The 16,981-nt window shown below is 38.6% G+C and overlaps 1 protein-coding gene across 12 annotated transcripts in view; it reads left to right on the top strand.

Moving 5' to 3' along the window:
- Nucleotides 1–16,981, top strand: part of RIMKLB (ribosomal modification protein rimK like family member B) — a 65,107-nt gene that overhangs the window by 3,198 nt on the left and 44,928 nt on the right. For 6 of the 12 annotated variants that reach the window (XR_007890600.1, XR_007890599.1, XR_007890597.1 and 3 more), the window contains exons 1-2: nt 111–1,168; nt 7,304–7,524. Coding sequence is in view for 8 of the 12 variants with exons in the window: in XM_051629565.1 (XP_051485525.1) it covers nt 7,350–7,524 (175 nt within the window). In the remaining 4 variants the exon portion in view is untranslated. Of the gene's footprint in view, nt 1–110; nt 1,169–1,451; nt 1,534–7,147; nt 7,525–16,981 lie in introns of those variants that run through there. The other 6 variants (XM_051629513.1, XM_051629529.1, XM_051629521.1 and 3 more) reach the window with 4 other exon arrangements.

Raw genomic sequence — 16,981 nt, 5'->3', positions numbered from 1 at the left:
TAGGGAGGGGTGTGTGTGTGTGTGTCGTTGAGTCTTACAATGAAATCTTTGCAGCTGGGGTTTTTTCTCTTGTTTTCTGATGTTTAAAGAGCTAAATTGCACATGGACTAGGGTCTGCCAGGGACTCCTGTTTTCCGAGTGTGCGACTGCGAATCTTTAGTTACCTCCATCATCTAAGCAAGCATCCTCTATTTTTTTATTACCGTTTATAAACGACTCTTTATTTTCTGTGGCAGAGAGAAGTCTAATGCATAGGATACATGTCTCTGACTTGAAACATACTTTTCTTCAGTCACATTTGAATTCCAAATGTTGTTTTAAAGACTCACACAAATAAATAGTTTTCATAGGTTTTCAAACTTGATTTCTTCATATGTTCACATGTAGGTATAAATGTATCTTTCCTTGGAATTCACATTCTTCGGTAAAGTAACAAACTGCTTAACCGTCTGTTTTGTTTTTTTCCCCTTAAAATGGGTTTCTGTGGTAGTATTTTTTCTGTACATTATTTGTAGTTGCACAGTTCCTCTGTGTTCATCCCATCTTTTGGCTTTGCTTACTGTCGTGTACAGTACCTTTTACTGTGCTGGGATTTAGTTTATCCTTATTATATACCTTCATGTGTTTGTTTATGTCTAATAGGGATATTTCTCCTTTTTTTCCTCCCTAGGTGTGGGTGACTAAAGAGTCATACAGGCATTTAGTTCTGAGGAAGCAGAGACACGAGGATTAAGTCTGTTTTACCTAGAAAGCTCTTCAACAGTATTCTTTTTCCTCCTGCCTTCCCGGTAGGGGTGGACCATTTAGGAATTGTTTTAACAGTCATTTACTCCTCCTTTTCTCCTTCAGAAATCTGTCTTGGTCCCCGAGGCATCTGCTAGACGTTGGCCCTTATAGGACCAGGAGGGAGGTTATCATCATTATCCCTTGCTTGCTTTGGGACCTTCAGTAGTACCTTCCCCTCCTTTGGAGTGCAGTACAGAGGCGTCCAGAAGACTTCCTTGCCACCCACCCTTTTTGTTAGTAGTGGATCCAGGAAAAAAGGGGTGTCTAGCAAGCCACGTGACTTCGTTAAGGGTGCCAGGACCGAAGCAGCACTTGACACACCGAAGGAAGCACCTATCTTTGGTATCTTTTCGTCTTCCACTCCTTCCTCACCAAATTTCTGGTAAGTCTCGTCAGACCATTCATTCATGCAGTGCCTGTTTCCCTTCCCCCACTCCAGGCGCTGGGAGAAGCATGCACAGAGTCAGTGTGGTGGGGGAAGGGAGGAGGGAGAACGGGCTGTGTACATGGGGTCGGGGAGGAGAGGGGGGGTATTGTACCACATTCCAGGGGAATCTGGGCAGCGGTGGAATACACTCTCCAGAAAAGCGGCTGATGTGGGAGGAAATGGGTTTTATTTGCACGGGCATGCGTGCAGGCACAGCGAAGGGGGTTGGAAAGCTGGGAGCCTGTTGTAGGAAAAAATGCTAAGACGGAAGTACAAGGATAGCTGATGCTGACCAGTATCGGGGCTTGTGTTTCAGAGAGGTAAGGGAACGGATTATTCATTGGAGATCAGGAACTGGGGTGTGTGAATGAGGAATGTTATCACCTACTTAACAGCATGTACATAGAGGAGGAAAGAAGGGGTGTGTTGTGTGCGTGATTGTGAATGTCTGCCTTTTATTTGTGCCTAGAAGGATTGCTGCTAGCATCTTTAACACCACTCAATGCAAAGGTGGGGATAAGCAGATGAATGCCATCGGCAGGGAGTGCAGTTGCCCATCTGCGAGAGTGGGGGGTTGTACTGGGAATGAATGGGAAAGATTAGTATATTCCCATGTCCTTTGACTGCAGTTTACAAATACCACAGAGAAAAGGAGGTGAATACCGTGCTGTGCTTTCAAAGAGGTGTGCTTGGAGTTAGTTACCTGCCTGCAATGACTTTAAATTCTATGATTCTGTGTGTAGAGGGGTGGATGATAATGCAGCAGCGATGGACAGATTGTGCTGCCGCTGCTCAATATATTATATAAAATGCATTTAAATAAGTTTTTTAATTTTTTAGTCTTCAATTTTAAAACTTTTTTTCCCCCCTAAGATTTTCAAACTGCTAGGCAGATCAGTTTTTCTTGAGGTTGTCCTCAAGCATCACCATGAAGCAGGAGCGTCAGGAATGAGTTATTTTATCTTGGTTTTCTTTTTCTAAAGCCATTTTTTGTAAGTTGATCAAGATGTCAGTTTTTATCTCTGTATGTATCATCATGGGTTATTTTCATAATTCTTACAGATTTCCTTAAGGTTTTCTTGAAATGATCATCATTCTGGTGTCTTTGTGTGGACAGAAAATTGTGCTTTGGACTTGAAACAGCTGTGAACTGGTTTCAGACCTTGCTTCCATATGACATAGAAATATTTCTGGAATATCTCAAATGCTCTCTTCTTATTAAGATGAGACAGAGACATTCATGACATCTTATGATGGATCATATGCTGGACAGCCCTTCATTACCTGTGTAACTGGTCTGCTACCTAAGATTGACTGTATAATTTAGATTTGCCTTGAGATATCTCCTAAAGGACTTAACTTATGAGCATCTGCCAATTATTTTTAGTTCTTCAGTGTCTTGAGGCGTGGCCTCTAAAATAGCTTTCTAGAAACTGCTGTATTGGTAGAGACAATTGGTTTATTGGAAGTGTGTACTCACTTTCAAGCCTTAGCTAATTTATGATAAAAAGGAAAGCATAATACCTTTTCCTACTTGAATAATGCTGTTCTGGAAACAAGTATTAAGGGATATGCACTAATGATAAATGTGAAGGTGCAGGGTTATTTGTAGTGAGGTGCTTGGAGCTATATTTTTCCTAGTTCTCCATTTCCCATGGCAGTCTTGGCTGTCAGTCTCTTTTCACTTTCCTTCTCAATTCCATGAGATTTTTCCAGTAATTATTTGAGCTATAGGGATTAAATGTGCCTAGAAGTATGCTAAAACTAAGATCAGGTTTTACCTCTCTATTAACTACTGAAATCCATGGAGTTGTGTTAGCTACATACTGCTGTGAGGCTGAGAGTCTGAGCCAAGGTCTAAAAAAGGCGATTCTGGGAGGGGCTGATGGTAATAATTGTTCCACTATCTTGTTTTCCAGTTTGTACTATAGTCAGTGGGAGTGTGCTACAACGTTAGATCACAAGTCAAGCAGTTGAAAGAGCTAGATCGCATTGTTTCCTAATGCTAGAAAACATCTGGGATTCTGTTTGTCATTCCCACAGGGGAGAAACAACCTAGCCTTTCTGATTTACAAAGGCATTGACTAGTTGCGTTCTGATAGAAAGGATACATACAGAACAATCTTTTTGTCTACTGGGTATCTTATTATGTTACACATTTATCAATAATACGTAAATAAATTAGTATCTTCTAATATCTGGCTTCTTGATTCAGCTTAGGTGAACACACATCATGATAAAAAAGACTAGTCCATTTTTCTCTGCTTTTGGATGTGGAAGACAGGAGTAAATGGACAATGGAGGCAAATCTCCTTTTCCTGAAGGCAGATCTCTAAGGCTCTCTCTGTGAAGAGAAGACCCATTCAAGGGAAAAAGGACTGGTCTTCAGAGAAGATTTCCAGATCTCTAGACAGCTGAGCTGATTGGCTGAATTCCCCATTATGTCAATAAAACATATTCACATACAATGTAAAGTAGGAAAGTAGCACAGTGACTGCTTTTGTTAGAACAGCTCCGAAAGGTGCATTACAGATTGGAGGAATATGTTTGCACGTGAGGGGAAGGGAGATGCTGTGTGAACACCAGGATAAAGCCTACCTTGAGAAATACAGGGATGTTGCCACTCAAAGTTGTGGTGAATATTCTGTTCTCTTTATAAATTGCTAAGAATCTTTTACACACAGCATCTTTCTGAAGTACATGCAGCAGTGGCTGCTTGGCTGGTGTGACACATAGTTAATTTGATTTGTATCACAGAGCTTTTACTTTCGTGCCACCCTTTTACCTCTCCCAGCCTGTTTCATGCAGTTAAGTTTATGATTTTTTTTTTCTTTTCATTTCATAAATCTATTAAATACTGTACTTACTGAAATACTGTACTTAAATCAACAGTAGTAGCTGTCAGTAAAAACATCATTTCAACTGGTGATACTGAAGACATTTAAACATCTCTCACTTCCCCTTTCATATACTATACTTACTTTGCAATATATGCTTTCATGGATTAGAAAGCGTTCCATGCACACCCAGCATTGTCTGAGGCTGTGTCTTTTAGATTGAAATGGGTGGAGCTGGTTAGCAGGGAAAAATTCTAGAAATCATATCCAATGTGAGGGCTTGATGCTCTTGTGCATCTGATTCCAAGGCAGGCTTTTCTCCTACAGACCATTTTCTTGACAGTGTGGGAGAGATTGTTAAAATATTTGGATTAATAGGGTAAATTGCAGGTTTTGTGTTCCATGAGACTTTTTACACAATCAAAATAGAGATTCTAAGGAGAGGCTGAAACTGCTAAATAGCTTGTGGTTTTAGGAGCAGAATTTTAGCATGAAAAGGATATTTCTCCAGGTGGAAAAAAAACACGGTATTGTGTTGGAAGGTCAAGGAGCTGAGAGTTAGGATTGCTAGTTTCTGCCTCTGCTGCTGGCTTGTAACTTGATCTGAAGTGATTTTCTTAATCTTTATCTCCAGACTTGAGGTTGTTATCTGCCTGCCTCATGATGACATGTGAAGCTTTGTTCATGCATTTATAAAATTTTTGAGTTTTGGAGGAAATGAGACATAGTGTTAGGAGGGAGAATAATACCCATATTGGCATTTTAATATGCCTGCTAGTTTAATGTGCTAATTGAGATACCTGGATGGCTTTTCTTGGTGATGCTTAACTCCTTTAATAAACAGAAGAAAGACGGAGGAAAGAAAAGGCTATACCTTTTTTTTCGGCAACCTTTTGCTAATTTTTAAGAGTGCTGAAAGGGCAATCAGTGATGGATGATGACATGGTCTCTGCAGATTTAAGGGGATGAAGGTGAGGCCATGTAGCAAAAAGATTTGAGAAAGATCGGAGTATGTGCCTTTTGGCATAGCAGTCAGGGGTTACTAGCAAGCAAAAATAGGGATAAGGCTGCTGGAGAGAAAAAAACAGGCTGAAAATATGTAATGGTTTCTGAGTTATTTTCTTTTTCTCTTTTTTTTTGGTTGTTTTTTTAAATTATGACGAAGTCTGTCTGGTATATTTTTTTATGTACTCGGTGTTCAATAGCTGTTTTTTAAAATGAGACAGGCTGGCCTGTGAAGTAGAGCTGCTTTTCAAAGGAGGGCGGTAGGTGGGGCTTGTTGGTCTCCTCAGTCATGCAAGTAGCATAAATACAGACAAGAAGCCTCTGAACTGTGCTGTGGCAGTGCCATTTCTGAAAAATGTAACTTGTCCCAGTTCTTCACTGATGATGTTGGCCTAAGAAGCTTTCAGTGAATTGCCATGTAGAGAAACCCATTTTTGAGAGAGCCAAAAGCAGGGCACGATGTAGCAGATGTCAGCCATTGCAAGCCCAAGTCTCATCTTGCCCTTTTCATTTTCAGCTGCTTTGAAGAAAGCAGCTTTGAAGGGGTTCTTTGACCTATCAAAAAATATTCTTTACAACCTCCCATACTGATTTTCCTGCAGGGAGTGAGCACTCCTTATCCTGCTTTACCTTGAGCATCTTGACTGCTGTCAAGGGCTACACTGCATCTGTGGTTGCCTTTCCCTAGTGTCTGCTTTCTTTCAGTCTGTTGGTATGAAACACTTTAGTCCGTGGCTTTATTGTTTCTCCTCGTTTGCCAAAGCAATGAAAAAAAAAAAAAAGGTTGAGTTGCAGTCTTTGCTTGGTGTCATTGTGGCTCTCAGTATCGGAAATAAAAGTGATTGCTTAAAATTTTATGTTAAGAAAAAGCTGTCCTAATAGGAAAAAAAAAAAGGTGTTTTAATTACCAAAAAAAATCAACTTGTTCTTATGGTAGCAAAACAATCTTTTTGTCCCAATGTCTGCTGCAGAAACTACAATTTTTTGTAATATTAAATTAAAGCAGTTGCATAACTGTGGTCTGCCTGCTGACATCAGGTCCTCTCATTAGGACTCCCAGGCAAAACTCCTGTTTCTGTGCTAGAGTTGAATTGTGTTTGAAACTCATGTAAGCTATATTGGTGAAAAGAATGATTTCTACTTCTTCATTTGATTAGGGAAATTTAAAAATGTGTCACATTTCTACAGAATTATTTCTCCCCTACACCATGCTGCTTCTTGTTTTTCTTCAGTGTAAATGAGTGAAGTACCTGTAGTTGTTCTACAGCTTTTAAAATACTTTAATATGTAGTAAAAAATATTTCAAATCCCCTGTATTCAAAGCAAAAGGAGGAGTGCCTCACTGTTACCACTTCTGACACCATTGGAATTCTTAAGTTTGAACTGTTTCTTTTCTGGATTTTGTGATTAATTCACTAGTGATATTTATGCATAAAGGTGATTAAAAAAATGGAGCAAGAAAGAGCTAGCACTGAGTTTCAAACCTTGATTTTGCATTAGGTTACGTGTATTAATGTTCACTATTCTTAACATTTTGATGATGCTCCTTATTCCATTGTTTTTTCTGTTTATATGTTCTGGATATATTAATAATATATCAATATATACTAATATATTAATACATTTCACATATAAAATATAATATAAATGTATTTCACAGTAGATGTGAGATTTTTGTAAGAGCAAATCAGTCTTGAAATACTTAAGGACTTCTTGCTTTCTTCTGGGTTGCTTTTTAACACAAATACTTTGGCACACAATGGCGTGTTCCATGTATGGTGGAAAAGGATGCATCGGTCTGTCACAGGTGATTTAACGGTATATAAGGGGAACAGAGTTATTTCCAATTGTAAGGAATTAGTCATGAAGCTAAAATTCTGGCCTTCAAGGATGGCCTTTAAAATGTTTTCAGTCCTTGGCATGACTCTAATTACTGTCAAGAAAGGAGGATGCTACTGTCAGTACCAGTAGTCATACCAAATGTGTGCATCTTGTGGATGAAACTAGGATGAGGACCAAGACCTGAATTTTAGCATTTACATTTCATTGAATATAAATGTATTTGTTTCTGTTGTTGTTACTTCTGTTGCAGATTAGATGTAGACATTATTTTCCCACTTCGAGGTTGGAAGTTGCACTCCATTGAAAATGGCTGACTTGTGCAGAGGGAGTAGGACTTGGTACAGTGGGGAACATGAAGATAGGAGCCTATATACTCTAACGGAGTCTCATCTTCTCCACCATCTAGAAGTTCCATTGAAAGGAAGCCTTGAAGGTTGCAAGACAAGTCCAAGATGTGCAGCTCAGTTGGTCCCAGACTGTGGTTCTTAACAGACCGTCGCATCAGAGAAGATTACCCTCAGCAGGAGATCCTGAGAGCACTGAAGGCCAAGTGCTGTGAAGAGGAGCTAGATTTCCGGGCCCTGGTGATGGATGAAGTGGTGCTGACCATTGAAGATGGAAATCTTGGTGAGAATGAGCTAAGAATGTGCTGAAAGGGTACTTGTAAAATGGAGCATCTGTACTCTTTAATAATGAATTCCAAGTGTGCCAGGCTACTATACATCATTTAAATTGTAAAGATGTACGTGTTCTTTAGCATTTATTGGGGTAATCAAATATAATTGTTAACTTTGCAAACTTCTAGTTTGCATTAGAACTATTTTTGCCTTGCCTCTGTAGAGCAGGGAGGAGGGCAGCTTTAGTGTGTTGATTCCTCTGGACCTCTGAATTAAAAAGAAATTATAGTTTCATTTTTGCATAGGTATTTTAAGTTTGTGAGTCACATTTAAGAATTCCAGGGGCACTTTTTTTCTTCTGTTTATGTTCAATCTCTGAGATAGCAAACACATTTGAGATAGGTTAAAAGGAATTTTCAGTGGCCAGTACAAATTGTCATAGAGCTGAAGATACTAATGTGGCATAACTAAAGCAGGCTGCTCTCCAGGTGTGTAATTATGTAAATGCCAAAAAAGAACAGGGCTGAAAAACAATGTATGTGCATCAGGGTAATTTGAACAGCTTGCAGTGTTTTAAACTAAACTGTAAGATTTCTGTTCTGTTTTCCTATTTTTTTTCTGTGCTAATGAAAAAGGAAAAGAAAGATGTTAAGGTGTGTTAGAAATGTTAAGTAAAATGATGCTGTATATAGTAAGCTTATGTTACGGGAAGAATATTAATACCACCAGTGTCAAGCTGTAGAACACTCTTGTAATTTTTTCCCCCAACTTTTTAATTTAATTTTCCTAAAGGAAGGAGACTGCAGTGTTGTTTTGTTCCTTCTTCCATTTTTCTTCTCCATGTAGCATAAAAAGTATGAATGGAGATCTAGGGAAGAATTACATTTCTGAAACTTGTGTTAGAGTAATTCTTTGTGGGAAGAAAATAGAAAAGGACTCAGCCCTGAAGAAGAGCTGCCATATGAGCTTACCTTTTTCATTACTACCTATATAGGAAGGAAATCTTAAAACTGACTTCAGAGAATGAGTTCGGTCAGAATTTGTAGTTTATTGCAGCATTAATCAATCAAGGATAAAACGATTGCATGGGAAAACAGATGTTTTGATTCTGCTATGTCTAAACTTTTATGTATCTTGTCTTTTATTCTGAGGTGTATATGATAGAGGCTTGAAATTCTATATTATGTCTTCAAGTCAGGGAAAGTTCTTGTCAGAAAGTCTGAACATCTAATTACCCTTAGCATGCTGTCCTTTGGACAGTATGTTGTGTGGAGACAGCCCTCCTGGACTGCAGCTGCAGCCTTTAAGGTGCATAATTGGTTCTTCAGCATTTCAGTATTGTTTTTATTACTTGGTGATGTTTTTTTCTTTCCTGTCTTCTGCCTGGTTTTGGGGAATTAAATATGGCTTTCCTGCTCTCTTCCATTTCATGTCCCCTAGTGCTGCGTCTATTGCAAGAAGAAAAGATAAAGTACACAAGTTGGAAAACCAACCCTGAGGAGTGTGTAGTACAAGAATGAGAAAATTAAGTTATTAGAAAGAGAATGCAAAAAAGTAAATGTTTTTGATAAAAAGTGTTCATTCATAACTATGTAAAAACCCTGACCTTCTATAAAGGAGTGAGACAAAAATGCTGAAAGATTGCAGAAGTTTATTTACAAATAATCTGGACTAATGGTGATTTTTTTAGAGGGGGAACTGTCTTCTATGAAACAATTCTTTCTCTTGGAGAGATGGAAAATCTTCCCTCTTAATTTTCCAGTTTTCTTTTTGCTAGTGCTTGCACGTGTGTCTTGATACAGATTTCTGGTAGATGACACAGCCAGAAGTTTTGTGTTTCATTTTCCTCACTGAAGTCCTCAGTTGCATAGGAAAATGTTTCCTGGAACAAAATCCAGGAGGTAGTGCATTCTGTACAGTTTCTGTTATCTACTGTTATATGATGGGTCCTGGTTGGGTAAAATTTTGTACAACATAGAGGGTTTGATTAAGATAATGTGTCTTCAGTGGATGATAATCTGCTTTTGCTTCCACTTCTACTGTTACTTGTGTTGAAAGCTTAGCAATACAGGGCTCAAACTCTGAGGGTAATCGGAGGAAGTAATAGATTTTCACCCATTTTGTGGTCACCCAATTGCTAGCTCTAGTATACCAGGGCAGGGGAGAGTGGGGTTGCTCTTTCAGGAGTGGCACATACTTATGTTGATTTAGGTGTGGCTTCAAGGTGTACTGTAAAACAGGCAATTTCTTATGGTTGGGATGTAAGTTGTCAGCTTAGGAATATTGTGTATGTGTGTTTCTTTGAAGCATTTGGTACTCACTGCTGTAAGGTGACTGCTAGATTCTGCAACAAAATGGGTAGTTTGGCATCTAGTTTGGCAATTCCTATATTAATTTGAAATGTATAGCAGGTAATTTAACAAAACTTCATGATGTTTTCAGGCACACAGCTGAAGTCTTACCAGTAAGTTCTGTTAAAATGTGTGATTTTAAACTATTTGTCCAAGTTTACTAGTGCAATGATATAACAAGCTTGGGGAATTTGAAGCTAAACAAATTAAAGTTTGTGAGCAGGAGTGTGCAGGGTGGGTTGAGGATGAAGGTGGAGGAAGCCTGTAGGGAATAAGCATGCTAATGGACAAGAGACAGAAGATAATTCATTGGATGTGTGCTGTTTCTGAATAGAGCACTCTTCTCACCTAAGAAACTAACTTAACAGTAACCTTCCTGCACACCTTACGTGTGCAGAAACACAGTTGAAGAAGATGGTAGGGAAATTTGGATCTTTCCTTCATTAAAACCATGTACAAGAATGTCTTAATTAAAATTTTTAGCTATCAGAATAGCAGAAGTTGACGATCACTGAGCCAGCAACTTAACAATTCCTTTACTGTATAGTTTTGGAATCTCTGTATTTTCTGATACTGTCGTGTGAAATAAAATGGCTTTAAGTAAAGTTGCTTTCATGAACTTTCAACTGTTAAAGATTGTGAGTGAACTTGGAGTGTCCTAAAGCATAAAAGAAAGTGTGAACTTCTCCTAAGAATTTAGGAATGCAAAAGCAAGTGATCAGCCAAGGTGAGGAATGAAAAGGACACAATAGTCATGTGTCCTTAAACAGTAATACTGTGTGGGCACTGTAAGTCAGATGGATGACATCTGGCAACTGGTCTCTTGTCTTCATTTCTTCTGTAGAGGAAGCATTTAGAAGACAGATTATTTTAGTTTGGTAAAGGTTGCTGGTGTGCCAGTTTAGGCATCTGAGTTTCTTGTGTGAGCCTGAAATTTGCAAGATTAGTCACTATTTTGGTTACGTCTTTATTCTTGCACAATCTGATTTTGTTTCATATGATCTGTCCTTCATCTCTGATTTGTTCTGAATTAACGACATATAGTTGTGATATTTGTTTTTTTTTCTCCTCGCATTGTTTTAGGTAGCTTTGGAAATAAACATAGGGGAATCAAGAAAGTGAAAAGATTTCTGTATAGAAAGCTGGGGAAAAAAGGGTAAGGTTGGATAACACATTCCTGTGTTTCCAGTGTAATGGTAAGAAAAGCACTCTGTCAACTAGACTCATTATTATAGAGGGCTTTTGCATATGTGACAGGTGCTGTATCAAAATTTGTAATATTTTTTAATAATCTTTATGTCACCTAAAGACTGTCTTCTGTCGCACAGTAGGGAAAATAATCACCTCCTTTTCCTGCTGACTGTTTCAGTGGTCCCCTTGGACTTTTTAGTCCAGCAGTGCACCTCACTGTGAGAGCTTTTCCTGCAGTGTGCAGCAATGACTGGGAGTGATGGAGCGGAGGCAACTGGCCTTGGCAAGGTGCCTTGTTGAGTAGTGCAGATTTGGCCTGTTTCCTGCTACTAACAACAGTCAGAGCAGCCATGGCTTCCTCTGCAGAGTTGGGGAATGAGTTTGCAACTCAGTGAGAGCTGGAGTAGAAACTGCATTGTGTGCAAAGGACTGGAAGGTGGTTAGATGTGAGGTGAATTTTTTGTTGTTGAAAGTGCTGGCTCAGAACCACTTGAAACTGGTTTTTATGTTCTTCCATTGTAGAAAGCAGTCACTTGTCAGCCATAAGCATTGCTAGTAGGCATTTATGGACTATATAGAGGGGATTCTGGAACATTAGAACCCAAACATTCAATACCTCAGACAAAGACAAAAAAACCCCCAGAATTCAAACGTTTACCTTATTAACCTAGAAACGTTTTAATAGCAGTGCCTTTCAACAGGTGCCACATGTTTTAGGAAGAATTGTTTTAATTCAGAACTGTGACACCAAACACAACTTTCTTGTCATGTATATGGGAAGAAAGGACCCTGGGTGACCTTGCAGCTTTCTTCTTTACTATCGGGGATTTCTATACTTACACAATGATTGTTTTTATCTAAAGCTGATTATAAATAATGAAGGCTAATGATTAATTTAATCTTCTCAAAATCATTCTATTTTGTCAGTAAATATCAGTATGTCATCAGAGGTAGATATGGGCTTAGTCCAAATCTACCTTTGCAAGGTGGAGAAGTAGGAATGTTTCTGCATGGTAATATTTTATTATGGTCATTTTAGAGGGCTATGTTAAGGACTAAAGTTTTTCATTTGCATTTGTTCTAGAATAGTCAGCCAGGAAGATCAGACTTGTAGGGCGCATCATCTTGAACATATACGCATGTCATCATATCTGAAACTGCCAGAAAACATTGCCAGATTTTTAATTGTTGTAAGAATGCTCGGGAATGGCCATCTGGAGAGAAAATGTAAAAAAGACAAAAGTGAGATGGAAGAGGTGCTTCCATACATCACAGTAAAAAAATGAAAGTTAGCTTAATAGTTCACATGACAGTCCTCAACTGGCTGAGGATTTCTGTGTCACTTTTCCAACAAGCCCTGTTCCAGCTCTTTGTCACCTAAGTGAGCTGTGCTGGCACAGTTGTCTAAGCATTTGTATTGTGAACCAAGTCTGTATACTGGTGTAGTTTTATAGCCAAATCAGCCTCTTCTTAGTGGAAGGTTTTTTTTAGCGTTCTATCTGTCCTCTGAGACAGGTAACAATGTGACTGCACAAACATTTTCTACATTTTTGGTAGAAGCGTTATTAAATGGATTAGAACAAATTGCATTGGCACTCTGGGGAATCATGGCCTTTAACGTTTTTGTTATTTTGTTATTGCTGTAATGGGACCATTTGTTCAAACAGTACTTTATGAAGTGACAGTACTGTATATCATGATGGCACAAAAATACGTATGTTGTGTCCATGCAGAAGAGTCTGGGCTATCCGTTGCGGATAGATTTTGGAGATTTCTCACAGAATCTTTTTCAGTTGTGTAACTGTTTTACTCAGAAATCCCCAAATAATATTAATTTGTAAGTTTTAAGGCTTTTTGAAAGCACAGATTAAATCCTCAGAAATATCTTTGTAGTAAGAGTGCAATGGTTTGCCATGTTTACCAATGCAGAATCAATATATAGGAAAGTTAAGAGATTTCTCTAAGGCACCACAGTAGTTAGAAGACTCGATTTATACCTGCAACTAGGTTGCTACCTGCTTGCTGCTTTGTACTAGATCAGTACAACATATGAGGTGTTTTTTGACATTGTGGATAGGTCTTGTATCATCTATTTTAACATTGCAATAGGCCAAAACTTCCATTATAAACCAGATTTTTATTGCTTATAATTTGTCCTTCCTTATTAATGGAACCTCCCTACCCCTTGCCCCTTAAGTGTTACATGTCTTTTTGACAGATTTTTGGAAATTCTCTGCAAAGCAATTCACTGAAAGGAGGGCACTTCTAGAAAAAAAAATAATGTTTTTCTCATTTTCCCTAAATTTATAAAGATATTTTCAAAAGAACTAGTTTGGAACAGGAACTCGGTTTGGCTGAAGTGGCTTTTATTTTACCTGTGAAAGTAGACATAAATGGATTTGTTGGGGTTTTTCAGCCTGGAGAAGAGGACATTCCAGGGAGACCTTATAGCAGCCTTCCACTGTCTGAAGGGGCCTACAGGAAAGCTGGAGATGGAGTTCTTATATGGGCATGTAGTGATAGGACAAAGGGTAGTGGTTTTAAACAGGAGGAGGGTAGATTTAATTTAGACAGGAAGTTCTTCACTATCAGGGTGGTGAGACACTGGCACAGGTTGCCCAGGGAAGTTGTGGATACCCCCTCCCTGGAAGTGTTCAACGGCAGGTTGGATGGGGCTTTGAGAAACCTGTTCTAGTGGGAGGTGTGCCTGGCCATGTATGGGGCTTGGATCTAAATGATCTTTAAGGTCCTTTCCAACCCTAGCCTTCTATGATGTTTCCATGAAATTTGTACCAAATAATTAGCATTTCACAAAATGGTCTTTTAAGCATCTTAGAGGTTTGTTTAAGCTTCACAGCCAAAACATTTGAAACACTCTTGTATTGTGCAAAAGTACTTCTGGAGTTGTGGCCTTTGCTGCTGCTACAGTTCGATCTGAATGCAGAGTTTAAGATGGAGTTTTTCCTTCATGTTGGTTATACACCCTCTTAATGTCACAGAGACCTTACTGGAGTAAATCACTCCATTCAAATGTGGCTGGGAAAGTGAAATTGGTTTGGGATTGGGGACTGAAGTATCAGTCGGGAAAAGTTTGGTGTGAAGGCAGTTTGCTTTGGAAATGTGCTGGAACAAGAAATGGTAACAGGAAGTGATTGCAGTGAAAACTCTTGCTAGATAAGAAATTGGTTCCCTCAGGAAAGAAACTGGAGCTGGAAACCAGTGGGAACATGGATTGTGTATTGAAACTTCTATGAGAAGAAATGCAAACTGAACAAATGGAAAATGAATTTGGAGGCAAGGCAGAAAATTGAGTCATTAAGAGTGGTATTCAGAATTGCTGGCAAAGAAGCTACTTGACAGTAAGAAAAATCTATGGTTTGGAAAATACTGGAAAAAATAAGGGGAATAGAATGAAGATGAGACAGAAAACAAATGGAAGCACAGTTGTTACATCTAGGGGGATGAATTCTGTGGGGGGTGCATGCTGCATGCAGTGGTTGCTGACTTTCAATGCTTGGGTTGGAATCAAACCTTCAAGAGCTTTTCTGTCCTCTAGAGAAATATTCCTTTGAAAATTGGTTACACAAATATTTGTTGACAGTGGACCATTCACTTTAAGTGCTGGTCCATGCAGAGGCTGCTGACCTGGTGCCACTGACATTTAGCTGTCACGTCAAATGTTAGAAGTTGGTGTGGTAGATGCAACCACGAAGGCAGCTTTTCATTATCTGCAAATGTAAAGATAAAATGCCACGATGAGTAGCAACAGCAAATACTCAATTAAAAATTGGCAAAAAAGAATTTGCGGTTTTGATTCCTTTGTTGTGTATTTGTGTTCAGATACTACATTTTAAATTATTTGATCACATGCTACTTTTTCATCAGCCTCCTCAAAGTACAGGGTATTCTGCTCTGGAAATGTTAACTTGTAGCATAGTGAAGGAGAGGACAATTTGTAGGATGCCTTCTTTGTGGTTACAGGAGTTTTTGACAATTGAAGGAGAACATTGCTAGAAGGAGAGTATTAATCTGGAGATTTCAATTGGATGGACTGCTTAGAAATTGCCTTTAATTGCATGTGTTTGCATTTCCTAAGTACTGAAACTTTGGTTACTAGGATCAGCTTTATGAAACCTCTGAAGACTTGCATCCACAAACAGAATCAATCAGAGCGGAATCAGCAACTGAGAAATCTCCCAAATGTGACATCTAGAATTCCATTGTTAACACTTACTTCTGGGTTTCCCTTACCCCTGTGGGAAATCAGTAGAATATTCACTGGTTTCTTGTGGTGTTGACAAAATAAATTAAGATTGTGAAGCCTTAGATGTTACTGCAGTAAGCACAATAAGTAAAACTCAAGAAGAAATTAGTATGTTTCAAGCAAGAATTTCAGTATACCAATTTGTGGTCTACACACTGAACAGTATAAAAGAAAATACAGTGCTGAGTTAGCTACTTGTTAAGTGAGTGTTGTATCTCCTGTGCACGTTAGATAAATGCTGTGGGGAAAACAATGTTTGTTCGTGTAGTTGAAGATAGTATGTGGGTGGAGTAGCAGATCAATGCTACAGACGTAGCCTTAGTTGTGGATTTTTCTAACTTTTATGTTCTTGACTTTGTGGCTTCAATACTTTTCTCTTAATGTAGCTTTTTAATGTAATATTGTATGCACACATGATTTGTAAATAATGTATGTACAGTCACATAGGGATTGTGTTGCGTGCATCAACAGTGTTAACTACACAGGCTTCGGAAAACACGAATACGGAAAAACAGGAGTGATGCAGTGTTAGCCAATTACTTGGGTAACCCAATACTCTGTTTTTGAATAGTAGTCCATGGGTATATTTACATTCAGTATACGTATGCATTCTGTCAGTGAGACTCAGGACTGTTTAAATACCTGGAGAGGCTGCACTTGTGCATTGTTCTCCTTCATACTTGTTTCATTACTATGTAAATTGGCATGTCCCATTGTTGTTATACTTCTCAACTGCTTTGGAAAATGGCTCATTTCATTCCTGCAGTTCTTTTTATTTGTTTTCCTTTGGCAGCACTTCTTTGTATTTTATGAGGTATCTTGCAGGCTATTTTTCATGGTTGAGAACATCATCTGTCTGTCTGTCTGTCTAGCTATCATTTGGTTATTAATATGAAGTGTTGGGCTTTCTGTTCCTGGTTGAGGAACAGACCCACAGGGTGAGCTACATTCTTAGTTTTGTAGCCAGGCAGGATTCCTTCCTTTGAGTTTTTTTTTCTTAATATAAAGTAGGAAGAGAGCACTAATGAACCTGACTGAGCCTGCCATGATAGATGCAGTCAGTTGTGAGGATTTAGAAATTATTTTTTAGGAATTCCAGGATTTCTTGCACCAACTAGCTTGCTGTTTTAGAAAGCATATCCATCCAAGTCTTACCTCTAAATGGTGTTGAGGGATGGCTTTCATTCCTATATCCTGCCTTTTCCTTCTTCGTGAAGAAGGTTTTTAAAAATTATTAACAAAAGAGTGCATATCAAGTTCTGCTAGTGTTCCTGTTTCCCTGACTCAGGTAATATTAATGAATATCCTGGAGACTAAGATTAAATGTTCAGCACTCATTTGCCTGAGTTGCAATCAGTCCATTCCTGCTTTATTGCAAGTGAGATGTTTTGGTAGTTGAATCTTAAAAATTCTTTACAGGTTCAGAGTAGTTTTTACTTAGTCCACAAAACTAGGATAAAACTCAACTGAGGGCCTAAAGCTCCTATTTGTGCCCCTGACAACTTTCTGCGTCTTTCTGTGGAGGACTATAGTGCTGGATGACTGCTTCTGCCAGAAAGATGGAATGGTGGTGAGCAGGACCTGGATTTAGTTGTTTATTTATAGCTTAACAACAAAAGCATCACAACTTTTTTGTCTAGTTCATTACTTTGCTTTCCAGA

The sequence above is a fragment of the Apus apus genome, chromosome 1 (assembly GCF_020740795.1).
Source record: "Apus apus isolate bApuApu2 chromosome 1, bApuApu2.pri.cur, whole genome shotgun sequence".
Lineage (NCBI taxonomy): Eukaryota > Metazoa > Chordata > Aves > Apodiformes > Apodidae > Apus > Apus apus.
The sequence above is the reverse complement of the archived record's forward strand: the minus strand, read 5'-3'. Positions and strand labels throughout refer to the sequence as shown.